General features: G+C 34.3%; 1 protein-coding gene across 1 annotated transcript in view; it reads right to left on the bottom strand.

Annotated features, from left to right (window-relative positions):
- Positions 1-18,286, bottom strand: part of PCDH15 (protocadherin related 15) — a 2,229,510-nt gene that overhangs the window by 400,932 nt on the left and 1,810,292 nt on the right. The window contains exon 18 of the mRNA XM_074297067.1: positions 2,547-2,740. Coding sequence (XP_074153168.1) covers positions 2,547-2,740 — 194 coding nt within the window. The remainder of the gene's footprint in view (positions 1-2,546; positions 2,741-18,286) is intronic.

Genomic DNA, 18,286 nt, shown 5'->3' with positions numbered 1-18,286 from the left:
AATCTATTTCTATTTTCAACATGTACAGTCCTTTGGCAATGTAACAATCAAGCAATCCTGCCTAAATATCTATTTTGCAATGAAGGAAATTAACTCTATATTGGCAGGGATGACTTCTGAAGATCTCTGAAGGAATTCCAGAGCTGTATAGTGTAAATGCTATACTCCAACTTGTAAGGTCAAATTATTTGAGTCTTTAAATCACTAAGATCCATAATATTCCTTAGAAGTCAATGGCATTATTATTATTATTATTATTATTATTATTTATTATTATTATTACACAGGGAGACTGAGGAACTGAGGGGTTACTTGCCATGCATATCTTGATGACTTAGAAAACTATACTGAGTCCTTGAAGACAACTTTTAAAAACCCACTCATCCATTCTCTAACCTTCATTTCATCCCACCTTTCCCTGGGGTCTGATCGAAATACTGATATCATGATTAGTTAGGGCTGAATCTTGACAAACACAGTATGAAAGGTTTTCTGAGTCTCAAACTTAAAATACTCCTTCTCCCTAAGCTTCCAAAGCAGAAATCTTTCATGTGACTTCCATGTGGGCTTAAAACTATAGAATGATATGTAAAACTCCAACTGTAAATTCATCTTAGCTTATGTGATATCTACATTTCATATCTGATAGTAGTAATTTAATGATTTTCAATTCAAACATCATGTGAAAGATTAATTAATCTGTATTTAATTTTCCAGGGGAGAATGTATTCTAAGACGTCACAGGAATTGGATGTGAGTAACAGAAGGTTGGTCTTTCACATATTCATACCAAATTTTATGATACTTCTAATAAGCAGAATTTTCACACTAGAATTTTATAAGGAAACATCTATCTGTTTGATTAAAATAAACTTTCCCCTCCTCACTTTGCTTCTGATTCGCTGAATTCATAATTTCATAATTTCAGCTACCTTTTCAATCTGGACATACCCTTATATTCTGTGGCTTTCCATCCTGGAATATCTCTTTGTCCTCTGGCCACTTCTCAGGTTGGTGAATTCATTTTGAGGTTTCCATATAGGGAGAGCCCTAAACCACTAAACTGATTCTTTTCCCAGGTCTACTTTTAATTTTCATGAATCTTATATGATGTAACTACATCGTTATGTAGCTTCTCGATCTTTTTTTATTTTTATTTTATTTTATTTTATTTTATTTTTTGCCATCTACCTTTTACATAGTTCTTTCCCCAATTAGAATGTTAATTTTTTGAAGGCTAGTGTTCTTTTCCCCCTAGTTCAGGCAATAAATATCCACTACATGCTAGACACTGTGCTAAAGACTGGGAATACAAATACAATTAACAACAAAGACAATCCCTGCCCTCAAGGAGATTCTAATATAATAGACAACACACAGATAGAAGTGGGAATCAATTATTTAATTAAAAAAAAATCAATTCAATAGGTCACTTATGCTAGATCTTCCAAAATCACTGTGCTTTATATTTAACCTATATCAGATTGCTTCCTATCTTTTGGAAGGGGGAGGTAAGGGATGGAGGAAGAAAAATTCAGAACACAAGGTTTTGGAAAAACAAATGTTGAAAACTCACTTTACATGTATTTGGAAAAAAACAAAATACTATTGAAAAAAAATCATTGTGGTAGGCCATTGGAGACATGATTTATCTATCTTCCTATAGGTATATATTTATATGTGTATATATATGCATGCACACACATAAATGTGCATATTAAATATATGTATATACATACACACTCTCTATATACATACATACATAACACTCTCTATATCTTCATTCTATTGTGTTGCTAAGCTGACCTTTCTGTTGCTTTTTATACACAATATGTCTGCTCTCTAGCCCTTCACTTTGGTAAGTTCCTGTGCCTAAAATTCCCTCCTTCCTCACTTCTAATTTTCCTAATATGATTCCACATGAACTTTAAGACAACTTACATCATCCCTTCCTTGAAGCTTTCCCTGATACCCCCAAATGCTAGTTCTTTCCCCTCCAAAATAATCACCTTGAATTTCTTTTATATAAACCAATATTTGAGCAGGTAAATTTCTCCATGCTAACCTCCTATGACCACCATTCATTAATGCATTTAAAGATTTTTCTTAGTTTATTTGTATTTTCAACCTCTATGACTCCTTGACAATAAAATAAGAATGAAATGCAAATTGTGTCTAAAAATTAGACCCAAGTCTGTGGTCTGGGAGCTCAGAAGGAGAAGTCAGTAATAATGCGGACACATGCCTCTGTTGCTTCTTAACTCCCATCCATTACAGACTCCGGTATCCAACTGGACATATAAAATTGATGGAGTTAATTTAACTTCTACTTCTTTTGTGGCTTAATAATTGCACTCATTGCTGATTTTTTCAGCAAATTAGAGAGTGGTACAGGCAGTTCCCAGGAATCCAGTCCCTGAGCCTTCCTTATCTAATTTAGATTTTTAGGAGGAAAAAAAAAATTCATACTGTGGCTCTATTTAATTATGAAGCTAAATATAGGTCCTGAAGAAGAGACTGTGTATGTGTGCTATAATATAAATTACCTTCTCTCTGCAGGGGGGGCGTTGTCAGCTGCTTGTACGGTGAGGGCATAGGTCCGGCCCACTGTTAATTCTACTCCTGGTGCGATAGTAACAAGACCTGTGGTTTTATTGATGACGAAGTCTCCCTGATCCCCAACGAGGATCTGGTATGAAATCTCTCCATTTGGCCCTTCGTCTGCATCTACAGCAGTGAGCTGGAATTGAAAATCATACATAAATCCCTCAGGAATCAACCTGTCACCAAATTGTCATCCCCCAGTCACCTAAGAAATTTTCAGAGGAAAACAACAATCAAAGATGAAGGAGAAGTTTTCTGCTGGGGTGCTACTGAAAGAATCACAGTGGGAAGATGTTCATTTCTTTTTGGGAGAGGATAAAGAAGAAAAGAATTTCTCTTTCTTGAGGTTGATCTTTCCTTTAAATCAAAAAGTTCAAAAAAAGGCAGTCATAGTGTGATTCCAAGAGAGGAGTAAGTGATTTAGAGTTGGCTGATCTGAGACCCAAATTTTCTTTCTGCTACTACAGGTCTACTGCTAACGATGTGACCCTCATCAAATCATTTGAGCTCTCTGGCCTTCAGTGCCTTTGTATAAAATGAAAAAAAATTGGTCTAAGAGAATTGAAAGTTAGTATTTAATATTTAACCTAGGGTCATATAGCAGTAGAATTTATAATTTATCATTTTCTCATTTATTCTCTCTTTCCTTCCCTACTACCCTCTACCAATATAACACATGAAGATCATCTCCATGAAAAATTGTAATTTTTTTCCTTTTCATCCCTCATTTCCCCCAGTTTTTCTAGCTCTCCTGTCAGATTTTTTAAAGGTCTCTTATTAGCTCCTTCCCTGGAATCTTCCTTATTTAAAAAAAAATTTGATAAAATTCATTTGCACTAAAAATGAATTATCTATCCTTATGAGTTACTTTGCCCAGAAATATTTGAATTTTACTGGAACTTTGTAAGATTCAGGAATGAATCTTGAACTGGATTGATTTATTTTATCTGGCCAACAAATGCACTATTTAGAGGAATTGGGGAACTCTTCCTTACAATTCCCCCCTGAAATATCATTTTCACTTGTGCTTAATATGACTGCCTAATGTTCTTCCTGCATGGGTAATATGATGATTTCTATTCAATGGGTAAGATTACCAAACTGGCAACTGTTTACAAAATTATCAGAAAGGGGTCTGATTAGAATTTACTAATGAAGGAAACTCATTGGTAGGCTCCAGAAAGTTGCTTCTGTAGGAGAAAAAAAAAAAAAAAAAGACTGAGGGGTGTTATCAAATCAGAGTGCTAATGAACATTTATAGGATTTTTAAAAATCTACAATGTGCTCTGCATAAATCATCTCCACGGAATCTCACGACAATTTGTGGCATAACAAATAGAGATATGACTATGTCCTTTTGGACATAAGGAAACAGGCTCAGGGAGGGGCTTGCTCAAATTAATTGCTCAAAATTAAATGGCAAATAATTGTCAGAATCAAGATGTAACCCCTATTATTTCCTACTTTAAATCCACTACTCCATCATTTATGCCTTTTCTTGGTTTCTGGCATGTACATGATTGTGAAATTTGAGGATCTTACTTCTTACTTGTAGGAAACAAAGATTATTCAAAATTTGAGGCAATATCAGTCAGAAAAAAGTAATGGATAGTTGTAGTTCATAAGAGAAAGATGCGCATGATCCTGATCAATTACTTTATGTTAAATTAAATCAGGAGAGAATATACACCATGCATCTATTTATCTATCTAATCTATCTCTAAATGTATATGAGTATACATATAGTGTATATATACACACATGCACTATAGATAGACATATATCTACACATACCATACAGGCTGTACATGTATACATATGTAAAGGGCTAGAACTGCACTTTGGATGCACTTGGATAATGAAGCACGTGAAACTAACTGCCAATTGGAAGGTTCCCTATTAACTTGTTTGAAGGTTGACCCTCCCCAACTGTTCTGTGCTGACTTGATTGGTGGGACAAAGAGGGGGGAGTGACGTGTGTGGGAGGAGTAGGAGGAGGAAGAGGAATTGAGAGGAAGATGTTGAATCAGTCTCTCTGGGCGTTTGAAGGAGGAAGATGTGTGTGAGGTTGCTAGGCCTAAGCCCCTGACCGTAAAAGATCAAGAATAAAGACGTTTAGTGATCCTGATTCCACCTGATTTCTGGGAAGACATATATATATATATATATATGTGTGTGTGTGTGTGTATATATACATATATATATATATATATATATATGTATATATACACATATGCACTATATGTATGTGGATGCACATACATATAGTAAATATATAAGTATATATACTCATAAATATATAAATACACATGTCATAAAAATAGTCAAACATATATATACACACATATGTATATAAAATCTCACACACACATTCCTTCCATGACTAATTGACTCATTCCAACGATGTATTTATTGAAAATGTATGCCTACTTTTAGTTGAAATTAATTTGATTAAAAAAATAATATTTTCAATGTTATGTTTTAGGGAACCTCACTGTAAGTTACCTTTTTTTTTTTTTTTTTTTTTTTTTTTTTTTTTTTTTTTTTTGAGGCTGGGGTTAAGTGACTTGCCCAGGGTCACACAGCTAGGAAGTGTTAAGTGTTTGAGACCAGATTTGAACTTGGGTCCTCCTGAATTCAAAGCTGGTGCTCTATCCACTGGGCCATCTAGCTGCCCCTGTAAGTTACCTTTAAGGTTCAAATTTCATATACTTTACATGTATCCATTTTTGTGCCCCTATTATGGATACAAATGACTATTTCACCTGGTTCCTATTTAAATTTTAATGATGATTCACATATAAAATAATAGTTTTAACAGAAATAATTTACTAAAGACAGAGAAGGGAATTAGAACACAACTGAGCACCTGGGAAGTGAAGAGCATTGGGGGTGGACAGATATGGTTATTGCTAGGAAAAACATCATATAAAAGAGTCATGGAAGTAGGATAAGAATGACAGGACTGGTCCTGAAGGAAGAGGCAGAAGCTATTTTTAGAGACAGAATGAATGATGTATTTTTGAACGAGGGAACCATTCATGCCAGGTAAACTTATTCTCCTTGGGAAAAGAGTGAATGCATGTGATATAAACTCTATAACCTATTTTAACTTTAGTGAAGCACTTAACACAATGTCTTAGGAAATCTTAATTCAAATTAGTTCTAAATAGATTAGATTTTAACATTCTTCCTGGGATTTTAGTTGGTTAATGGAATTCTGTGCTTAATGCCAATATATCTAGATAAGAAAAGGTATCAATTGGGATGTAGCAGAGATGAGTGTTAGGACTACTCTGGCTTTTTTTGTTTTTTTAATAACTACCTTGCAGGCAGTAGGGCAAAAGTATTTAAGACAGGCATGTGTTTGACAAGCACCATCAAGAACAAAAAATACAAGAAAAGAGGGGTAGTGGTCAGAATCAGAAGGACTTGTGCCAAAATTGTCTTTGATATATCAGCTATGGGTAACTTCCAGAAATTCACAGTACCCTGGGCATTTCTGCAAGTCTATAAGTTGAAGAGTAGGGATTTATATGTATTGGAAAAAGGAATTTCCCATCAGTCACTGTCCCACATCAATGAAGTACAAAAAGTCTAGACACAACTAGGAATTAAAATAATTTAAGAAGGAATGAAAAAAAAAATACAAAAACCAGAATCCTAAAACAGCATAAAAACATATAAATTTATATATCTGTGCACAATATACTGCAGAAAACACTTGGCAAGTGAAGAGGCTGAGAAAGATTTAAAGAAATGGGGTGTTGCGCAGAGAGCAGAGACTTGGAATTGGAAGAAGAGAGCACAAGTTTTGGTTTTTTGACATTAGGCAAGTCTTGCGATTTTTTCTTGGGGTCTGTTTTCTGAGAAAAACATTAAGGATTTAGATTAGAAAAGAGATTTTTAACCTGGGGTTTATAAACTTGACCTTTTAAAATGATAATTTTCATTTGATTTCCTTTGCCATCATTTATATTTTATTGTAAAAATCTAAAAACATTATTCTGAGAAGGGTGCAGAACTTGGATCAAATTCCTAAAATTCTATGCTATAAGGAAAAAAAAAGGAAAAATAGTTAAGAATCCTTAGACATTAAGGTTCCTGAATTCCATTGATCTGTATAGCCTTGGTATTGAAAGTCCCTCTCAGCCAGGCTCCAACTAAGCCTCCCAGATTTACCCCTTCATGCAATGTCTATTCCTAGCTAACTGAACTCCATGCTGCTTCTGTAACTGGACTTTCCATTTTCTACTTCCTTCCAGAGCTTACAGTAATGACCTGTTTGTTTTTGTGAGGGAAGAGGAAAATGGAGAATTTTCAATGAAGCACTTACTCTCTCTCCCAATGTGGATTGGTACATCTCAAAATTGTCACTTTAGAAAGTGTTTTGGGACAGTGTAAGTGACTTGCCCAGGGTCACAGCCATTAGCTCAGGCCTTCCTGACTTAAAGATTAGGCTACTTCTTGCCTGATATCTAAAAATGGCAAGGTCTTCCATTTCATCCTGGGCCATTTCTAGTCATTTTGACCTATATCTGATCACTCTGGAGGGGAAAGTGAGGCAGATGACGCTGCACTCAAATGCAATTCACTTTCACATGGGATCACTTCCCTGATATTATGGTCCTATTTGAAAATGAAGGCCAAACAACAACAACAAATAACATCAGCATTTCATAAATGCTTATTGGATTGCAGTAACCTTCTTTAAATTTTAAATTGTGGTAAGATTACTCAATTATGTAATTTGCTGATGAGTAGGATTGAATAATAGAAACTTTTGATATGAAAAGATCTTTGTGAGGGACTCTTTTGCAAAAAGTGTGAGATAAGAAGCATCAGAATCACTGCTCATATGAAATAGTAAAAATCATGGGGAACCATCCCTAAACTATAACAGGCTGAATTCAGAATTTCTTTGAGACATGAAGCTCACTTTTCCTGTTTGTCTAATTCCTTTTCCATGTCCTTACTCTTCCTCCTGATAAAGACAGAAAAAAAAGCAGGAAAGACAGCCAGGAACACAACTATTCCTGCAAAAAGAAGAAAAATGTATTCTATATCAGCAGCAAATTGGGCCTGCTCACCAAACAGCATTCAACCTCTAGTCTCTAGGCTTTAAATCAGACTGTCTCTTGTAGTCTGAGCAAAGCAGACCTTTGCTTACTCAGAGTTCTGAGAAAGACCTTGCAGAGCAGGCTCTCTCATGGGTAGAATACCTACTTTATTCCAAGTGCCACCTACCCGATCCTCCAATTCCTTCCCAGTTCAAAAGTATTTTATTTATGTAGTATAGATTTTATGTTTATATTTATGCCCATTTTCCACCCAACATAAGCTTAAGGGCAGTGGTAGGTACTTAATAACTGAAGAGTTCAAAGGGTGAATCTGGGAAGAAGAAAGAAAAGATGGGGCAAAATGTGACACTTGAGAAGTAGATTGCCAATAGGGACTAATCCAATCATTTGGACCTGCTGGCTGATTTTTAGCCATTCATAATTCCAGCTGATTTTGGAATTATCAAGTCGTTGGGGAATTGTATTGTTGTGACCTTAATAGCCCCCTCTGTCAGGCTATTTCCACATTAAGATGCAAATATATCAAGAGGTTATTGATTATTCAAAACCAAGGTCAGTCAGCAAAGGAAACCAAGGTAAGACCCAACTGACAGGGTCCCACTAACTAGAGGAGAACAATGATTTAACTCAATACTTAGCAATTGCTAGTTGTTATGGTTACAGAAGACCTGTTTTTTCTAATTAAAGAATCAAGAAAGAAGGAAAAAAAAAAGAATGATCCATGCTTCTGCCTCTTTGCCCTTCAGTTTAATTTTATTTCTGAGGATAAGTTTATAGACTGATGCTTGGGACAGAGATTTACTGCACTTACTGATCAACCATCTGGATGGTTCAAGAGTCATTCAAAAAACAATTATCAAGTATCTACTATGTGCCAGTTATTGAGGTAAGTGTTGGGAATACAAAGAAAGGCAAAAATAAAAATAAATAAATAAAATCCTTGCTGGCAAAAAGCTCAAAAATCTAATAGAGATGGAGGTTTAGATGGAAGTTTCCAGTGAGCAAATGAACCAAAAGAATATACATTAAGGTTAGGGCACTACAGCTTCTGACACAGCACAGTGGTAAAATAATACCAAACTTTCAGGCAAGTTAACCAGTTGGAAAGTTCTTAAGAGCAGGGTAAAATAAGATTGTGCCTCCCCTGAAATGATATATGGGTTGGTCTAGATGGGAGTGAGGGGAGTTCTGAAATTATTCTTCCTTTGAAGTTATATGAAAGATCCACAAGAGACCCACGGTGGTGAAATCAACGGCTGTACTCAACAGTCAGATATTTGTCCTGCTTCTGTATTCAATAAGAAAAATAGCACCTATCATTTTGATGTAATGCATTTTATGAGACAGAATTGCAGAGATGAAAGGGACCTTGGAGACAGTCAAGTCTAACCCGAATGTGAAAAGGGCCCCGCTCTGTAACACACCTGACAAGAGCTAATGAAACTTTGGTTTAAAGACATTGAGTGAGAGAAATGGCCCAGTGGAGTTGTTCTTGGAGTCAGACAAACTTGTACAAACCCTACTTCTGAAACTTAATAGCTGTGTGAAGTCAATTAAACTCTGTCTGCCTCAGAGTCCTTATCTGCAAAATGGGAATATCAATAGAACCTATTCATAGCACGATTGTGAGGATCACATGAGAAACATGCATATAGCTTTTCAAAACCTAAAGTGTTATGTACATGCTATTGTTATTATCATTATTATTATTAATTACTTCTTCTAGGTTATCAGATTCCCTACTAGCTAGTCTGTGCAGCTAGGTTGCCACTTAGCTGCCTTAAGGAATGATTTAACTTTACAAAATAATTCATTCAAGTATACACTTGTAATCATTTTTTGTTTCCATGATGAACTCATCAGTTACCTTCTCAAACCTGTCCCTCTATCCATTGCTCGTCTCAGTGGATGCTGACATTATCTTCATCAATTGCTCAGACTCAGTTCTTCCCATGGTGCCTAACTTCTCTATTGCAAACACTTCCCAACTCCTATTTTGATTTCTCATTCCCTTTCTGATTGGTTGCTTTTTTTGATTTTTTTTTGATTCAGATTTTGATTCAGATCCCTGTTGACTCTTGATTGGATTATAATGATAGAAGTTTTGTAATTAGCCCCTTTCTCCCTTCTTCAATAAATAAGCCCTTGATGATACAATACATAGAACATTATATTTGAAATCAAGTACCCCTGGATTCAAATCCTGTGTCTGACACTTACTAGATTTGTGACTCTAAGCTTTCTAAGTTTAACTTTCTGAGCTTAGTTTTCCCAATCTGTAAATTTGGCACAGTAATACCTTCAATGACTTCCTCACAGGGTTATCTAAATTGAGATAAAGTTTATAGGTACTAGTCAGTCACTCTTTAAAGCCTTTGCAGAAGCCTGTCCATAGTTCCAAGTAACTTTTCTCTTCTTATTCATTTCATTTTATCTAATCATTCTCAATGCAATTAACTCAGAATAACCTACATTATGGCTTTTTAAGTAATCTACATCCCTCTCAAACTCTTCTGGCCTGAAGATTTGTCAGAATCATTGTTTATCTTCATATTCACAGGGCACAGAATCTAGTAAGTGCCTAATAATTATTTTTCCAATAGCTATTCTATATCTTCATGTGTTTTCATTCACTTTATCAAGTAAAGATCATTTCCCATAAGACTAAAGAAGCATAAATTCATAAAGATACATGGTCAATGCAAAACTTTGAAATTCTACATATCGTGGACATATTATACTGTATCAAAACCGTCTATCTCTTATTCTCCCATGGGACCTAACATCTGTTGGAGATGGTCCAGAAAACCCTGAGTTTCACAAACAGGCAGCTTAGTTTTTAACATCATCTAGCCTACTCCTGTCATTTATAGATGAAAAAACTGAAATCTTAGTGTTCAAAGAAGTGACTAATCCAAAAGGAGAAATGTATGATAGATGTACAATAGATTAAAAACTTATTGGTGAAAAAAACAGCATGTCACAGTTTTCTTATTTGTGAAATAGAGGGAAAATTGGAAAATCACTACAATACTTTTGACAAGATAAGACAAAAGTTTGCCTGACCAACAATGTGAGAAGGGAAAAGACTCTCTTGGCATTCTATGCTATCTACCATTAGTTACTGATATGATCATAATGGAGCAAAAGGGAGATCAGGATACTATAGGAAATAGTTTCTGAATGAGGCTTCAAAGAAGCCATGACATTCTGAGGCAGAGGGATTAAGGATGGGATTATACTGAGATCAGCAACACTTCCAAGTGTAACTAGTATCAGATTAAAATATCATTGGAAAATATTTAGCAAAATAAATCAATTAAATATTGTAGAAAATAATGTGGGGCAGCTAGGTGGTGCAGTGGATAGAGCACCAGCCTTGAATTCAGGAGGATCCGAGTTCAAATCTGGTCTCAGACATTTAACACTTCCTAGCTGTGTGACCCTGGGCAAGTCACTTAACCCCAGCCTCAGGGGAAAAAAAAAAAAAAAAAAGAATGTTAATATTTTATTGCATTTGGCAAAGCTGCTTGGATGATCTAGTGACTCCTGTTTATATTTAGTTTGACATCACTTTTCTAAGAGGCAGATTTGGAAATGGAGGGTTTGCTAGACATGGGCCAACTTGTAAAGTGGCATGGAAATAGGAGAAGGGTTCTATGTGAACAAAAACAAGTGGCTGGAGAGAAAAATGTGGGACAAGAAATAGTATGAAGACTTCCATTTTTCAATTGGGTCTTTTGTTATGTTTTGTTTCTATTTCTCAGTATATAATTTTAAAAAATTTGCTATATTCTATTTTGTCATCTTTCTGCAAGATATATAAATATAAAGCTCATGATCTCATAGACATATAGATTATATACACAAACATTTGGTACACACAGATATTTGTACTTATATGTGTGTTTATACATATACATATAGGTATGGAGATATAACATATATACATATATATATATGTATATATATATATATATATATATATATATATATATATATATATATATATATATAATATTTATGTATTTGAAGGCAGAGAGAAATAGAAAAGAGAGAGAAAGCAAGCCATTAGGACAGGAGGACAGGGCAGGAGAGGACAGGAAAGGAAGGGCATGCATTTATTTTCTTGTGTGATAAGCTATGCTCTAGAAGACTTTGTAAAGCCAGTTGCAGAATCATTTCTACATTAACTAATCAGTAATGTTCCCATTTTCTTTAGACAATGACTACCTTTGAAGTTCTTTTATCCTCAGAAAGGGTAATGGACCATTTATGAAAATTCAGAGAACTGCCATGTTTTCCATTAGTACAAAGGTCTGACTAATTCTGGCTTTGGATACAATTTGTCGACATCTTAAATGAATGTCATTGTGCAGTGGAGTTAAGATTATCAACATTTATAATTTTCCCTATACTCCATGAAAGATGTTGCTATGATTCCTTTACTAAAAATCGACTCTGCTGCCATATCTGAAAATGATGCCTTGAGTTAACACTTTCTAAGCCACTGAGATTTTTTTTTGAAATCAGTTTTTTTAGAGATAATATAACAATAATAATACAATAATAATATAATAATATAAATCAATCTCTATGGATATTTGTTCCCTAAAGGTATAATTCTCAGACTAAAAGTACTTGATGACTTAATAAAAGAAAAAAGGCCCTCTGCTCCCAGCAAGACTTACTAATTAAGTAATTCTATGAGGTGGAGGTACATAAAGATACTCCAGTCATTATTGGTTAGTTATTTCCTCAGGATTCCTTAATTGTGGCATGCAAAGGGCAAGTGTCAGATTGTTTTACATGATTCTATGATAAACATCTCATTTTAGACCTCAAAACAACAGGTGGTTATGTTACTATAGACTATTTCCCAACAGGACAACCAACACCCTTGGATTAAAGAGGTATCATTTGGAAATTATGGGTAGTAAACTGGCTCTGTGCTGATTCACTGAAGAAACCTAAGCAGATATTGTGAAATTCACACACCTGAAAAAGAGTAGATAATCTCAGTGCTCTCCTGACTTTAACTGTCCTAATTCTGCCAGATCTTCAGGTGATATTATATTATTGAGAATGATAAATAATTCATAAACAATATTAACCAACTAGAAAACTAATCAACAAAAATATATTCTATGTTAAGCACAGCATAAAGTACTGAGGATATAATAAAGTATAAGACAGAAGTGACATATTGCCTGCCCTCAAGGACCTTACATTCTATTAGGGAAGACAGCAAGTATATTTATAGCTATATAAAAATATTCACAAACTCCATACACACTAATTTGTGAGGAGATAATGGGAATAACGGCTGGTGTAATCAGGAAGGTTTTCCTGCAAAAGATCAAGTTTGACCTGAGAATAGGAACTAGAAGTCTTAGGAAATGAAAGTGAATTAACAGTAAATTTCATATATGAAGGAACAACAGTGCAAAAAAATGGATATAAGAAATGGAGCCCCCTTGGGTAACATTAAAAACAACATTTTGACTAAATTATAGAGAATGAGAAGGGAACTAATATTGAACATGACTGAAAAGATAGCTTGGGGTCATAGTCTAAAGTACTTTTAATGGGAAAATGAACAATTTTGAATTTGTTTCCATAGGCAACAGGGAACCACCAGAGTTTATTAAGAGAATGACCTAAGTAGACCTGGACTTTTGGAACATCACTATTCTTAAAAGTGTTCATGGGAACACTGGAGCTTGTGAAAGGTGGATTGAAAGGTTAGGTTATAGGTATAGAGGTCAATTAGAAGGCTATCAAAATAATGCAAGTGAAAGTTAACAAGGATCTGAAAGACACAGGAAAAAAAGAGAAAATGCTAAAGCTGAGAGAGATGCTAAGTAGCTTATCTGGTTAACAAGTGCATATCTATGGAGTAAATGAGAGTGAGGATATTGGTGTTATGTCCTAAAGGCCAGTGGTACACTCAAAGGAAACAGGAAAGTTTAGAAGAGGGGTAAATATAGGGGGAAAATGTGAGTTCTCTTTTGAACATCATGAATTTGATAAGCATATAGGACAACAAATTAATTTTAATAGTATATGATAATATTATAACTACCACCAGCTAATTAAGGTCATGGGAATTTATGAAGTTACTTTTGGGGAAATTGTAGAGAAAAGAATGGGAACTGAGTTATATCTTTGGAGAATATGAAAAATTAGGTTGCATCTTATGGATGATGGGTCAGCAAATAAGACTTTAAAGGAATGCTCAGAGAGATTTACATTATTTCATCCTCACAATGACATATAATTTATCTTGGATTGCTTGCTGTTTTGGGGAGGGTGGAGGTAAAGAATGGAGGAAAAAAAATAAATTTGCAACTCAAATTCTTATAACAATGAATGTTGAAAACTATATTTATAATTGAAAAAAAATTTAAAATCAAAATCAGCTCTTAACAACAAATGAACCTTTATATATGTTCTATTTTCATCTCTATTTTTAATATGAGGAAACTAAGACTAAGAAAGCTCAGATCATTGGGGTATAAAGGTAAAATTCTTATCCTGTACCCCCTGACAAATTATGCCAAATTCCATTTGTTCTGCATTCTCAAGAATAGTAAGATGATTGATTATGTCATAGATATTTAATGAACTTCTCTTAAGAGTAGGGATTATTATTTTTGCTGTATATTCTTCTTTTATTTCTCCTCCTTCTTTATAAGAGCCCATATTTCTGAGCATTCGGGATATAAAGCCATATTATTAGTTATAAAGCTGGAACTACAACTAAACTTATTTTTTTTTGTGTGTTGCTTATTAATATCAAAGATTTTTAAAAATACATCTTAAAATTGCATCTCTAAGTAAAACAATTCTGAGGTAGCACTTCATATATTTAAGATTGGCTAACATGCCAAGTAAGTGTTGAGAAGATAGGGAAAATTGGGACATGAATGCTTTGTTGGTGGAGTTGTAAACTGAGCCAACCATTTTAAAGAGCATTTTGGCACTGTACCCAAAGGGAAATTAAATTGTACATATGACTATTAGGTTTGTATCTTCAAAAGATCATAAAAAAAAGGGGAAAGGACCTATAAGTAGAAAAATATTTAAAGCAGATGTCAGACACTTATTAGCTGTGTAACCCTGGGTAAATCATTAAAAATCTTTATTTATCTTAATTTCTTTATCTGTAAAATGGAGAAAATAATTTCACTTATCTTGCAAAATTGTTGAGAGGATCAAGTAAAATAACATTATATATTATTATATATATATTATATGTTATATATATTATATTCAAATATATATATTGTTATATATAACAAATTCAAATATATATAATATATATATAATATTATATTATATATATAATATAATATTATATATTATATATTATTTGCAAACTGTAAGTGCTTTATAATTGCTAGTTATTATAATTAATAATAAAAATTCATTAATAATAAAACTTCATTATAAAATTTTATTTAATTTTATTTTGATTTATTGATTATTAATTGCATTGTTCTTATTAGGGATTGATTGATATCATTATATTATTAGCGTCTTAAAATTATATCCACATTCCATGTTAGTAACTTCTAAAAATTGTGAACACTTTATAACCTGAAAATATGGCATTAATAGTAAATATTTTCTTTTTTATTTGAAATAAGAGCAGAGATGTTAAAGTAGAACTTATACATGTGATTACATTTAAAATTTACATTTCTACTATAACTATACATTAAATATACATTTACATAGGCAAATGAGAATTTGTATTGTAAACAAATTATATGAGGAAATAATCCTTTCCAAATACTCCCAAAGTCATTGAATTCCTGAGCAAATATAGACTGAGCTGTAGAATGTACCATAGGATATTTGTTGTTTTAAGAGTTTCTAGTCCTTGATGATTTGTTTTCCTATAAATTTACTTTTATTCCCAAGCTGAAACCATATATAAAAATAAAAGAAAGGTCTAATTAAAAAAATGTTATAGTAAAACATTGTTCATGAAGGAAGCCAACTAGAATATCCCTTTAGAAACCATATCAAAAAGGAAAGTTTTATTTTCTTGGTTAATACTAATAGAAATTAAAGCCGATGCATTTTTAATCGTCTCTATGACTTATCTTGTTGAAAAGTTTATGATTTAATAGTTGACATGATAAAAAGGAAAAGCCTATTTTATATTAACTATCTAGAGTGCATTTTTTTCAGAGTACATATAATCAGATTATCATCAAGCTAAAAGGTACACACAAGTTATGCAGTCTAATTCCCACAGGGAAGTAAGAACCTTTGGTCACATACATTGTAAGTCCCAGAGCTGGTAATTAAGACGAATTACAAAGCCAGCGATTTCTTCACTATACCATCATGTCTCAACAGTGATATGCTTAGGTTTAGACAAGGAAAATAGTAGGTGATGATTTTGGGACATCCAAGAGGAAAGAGTCAGCAAGCTACTATGGGCCTGAAGTTGGGAGAAAGGTCAAAGGGTTGAGACAGAGATTTGGCAATTAGGATCATTGACTTTCAGAAAGGAAAAGAACCTCAAAACACAATCCCTTGGACCCACAAAGGTAGAGGAATTTGCCCAGAGAAATCCACATTGAAATCAGGTCTTCCAATTCTAATAGTGTGATAAAATCAAACAACCTCTACATAGAGTCACAGCATCCACATATAAATAATGGTGCAGCCCCTATTAATGGTTCGTTTGTTAAACGATTAAAGTCCTAGGTGATCTGAGTTCAGACCAGAGAAATTCAGGTCGGTTTCTATCTGTAAGTAATTTCTCCCAGTACGAAAGGACAAGAGAAATGGGGGCAACGTCCCTAATGAGCCCTAGAACTAACATATGAATTCATCTCAATATTCTATTTCAACTTCTCTATTTTTCCCAAGAACAGGGTTGCTAAGATGGCAAAGTTGGTAATTGCATAAAGCTTAAGCCTTTAATCCCAGAGGTTCAAACCCTCTTCTTAATAAATGTTTATTTTAAACCTACTACTATATATTATCCCAATTCTCCTGGCCGTTGCCTTTCTCACTCTTATTAAATGTAAAGTGTTAGGCTACATACAGTTTCAAAAAGGACCAAACATCGTAGGGCCTTATGGCCTTTTACAACCATTCACAGATGCCATAAAACTATTTACTAAAGAACCTTTACGCCCCCCTAACCTCCTCCATTTTAATATTTATTCTCGCCCCTATTTTAGCCCTCTCCATTGCCCTAACAATCTGGACCCCACTACTCATGCCTAATACACTACTAGACCTGAACCTGGGACTTCTCTTTATTCTATCACTTTCAGGTCTTTCTGTATACTCAATTCTATGGTCTGGATGAGTATCAAATTCAAAATACGCCTTTATCGGAGCTCTACGGGCAGTTGCACAAATCATCTCATATGAAGTATCTCTTGCCATTATTCTCCTATCCATAATACTAATCAATGGATCTTTCACCCTAAAAACTCTTTCAACTACTCAAGAAAACTGATGACTAATTATTACGACATGACCTTTAGCTATAATATGATATATTTCCACACTAGCAGAAACTAACCAGCACCTTTTGACCTAACCGAGGGAGAATCCGAATAAGTCTCAGGCTTCAAAGTAGAATACACAGCCGGCCCTTTCGCCATATTCTTCCTAGCTGAATATGCAAATATCATTGCTATAAATGCTATTACAACAACCCTATTCCTAGGATCTTCCCTTACCACAAATCTAACTCACATCGACTCCATCACCTTTATATTAAAAACACTATTCCTTACTATAGCTTTCCTATGAGTATGAGCCTCATACCCACGATTCCGTTATGACCAGCTCATGCACCTTCTATGAAAAAACTTTCTTCCACTAACACTAGCACTCTGCCTATGATTCATTTCCCTTCCTATTGCCTTATCATGTATCTCCCCACAACTATAGAAACAGAAATATGTCTGACAAAAGAGTTATCTTGATAGGATAAAAAATAGAGGTGCAAGCCCTCTTATTTCTAGAGTGATAGGATTCGAACCTATATTAAAGAACTCAAAACCCTTTGTGCTTCCATTACACCACATCCTAGTAAGGTCAGCTAAATAAGCTATCGGGTCCATACCCCGAAAATGTTGGTTCACACCCTTCCCATACTAATGTCCCCATATGGATTAATCATTTTATCCCTAAGCCTTTTGATCGGCACATGCCTTACCTTATTCAGCAACCACTGGTTCACAGCTTGAATAGGCTTAGAAATTAACACACTAGCAATCATCCCTCTTATAACTCTTCCCAATAACCCTCACACTACAGAAGCCACAACAAAATATTTCCTTACACAGGCCACCGCCTCAATAGTGATAATGTTCGCTATTATATATAATGCATGAACAACCAACCAATGAACATTATTCCAACTCTCCGATCAACGAGCTAGCACCTCTATAACTCTCGCACTCTCTATAAAACTAGGGTTAGCTCCTTTCCACTTCTGAGTACCAGAAGTCACACAAGGAATTTCACTCCTATCCGGAATAATTCTTCTAACATGACAAAAAATTGCTCCCACAGCCATTATTTACCAAATTGCCCCTTGTCTTGACATAAACATT

The sequence above is a fragment of the Sminthopsis crassicaudata genome, chromosome 2 (assembly GCF_048593235.1).
Source record: "Sminthopsis crassicaudata isolate SCR6 chromosome 2, ASM4859323v1, whole genome shotgun sequence".
In the NCBI taxonomy this organism is placed as follows: Eukaryota; Metazoa; Chordata; class Mammalia; order Dasyuromorphia; family Dasyuridae; genus Sminthopsis; species Sminthopsis crassicaudata.
The sequence above is the reverse complement of the archived record's forward strand: the minus strand, read 5'-3'. Positions and strand labels throughout refer to the sequence as shown.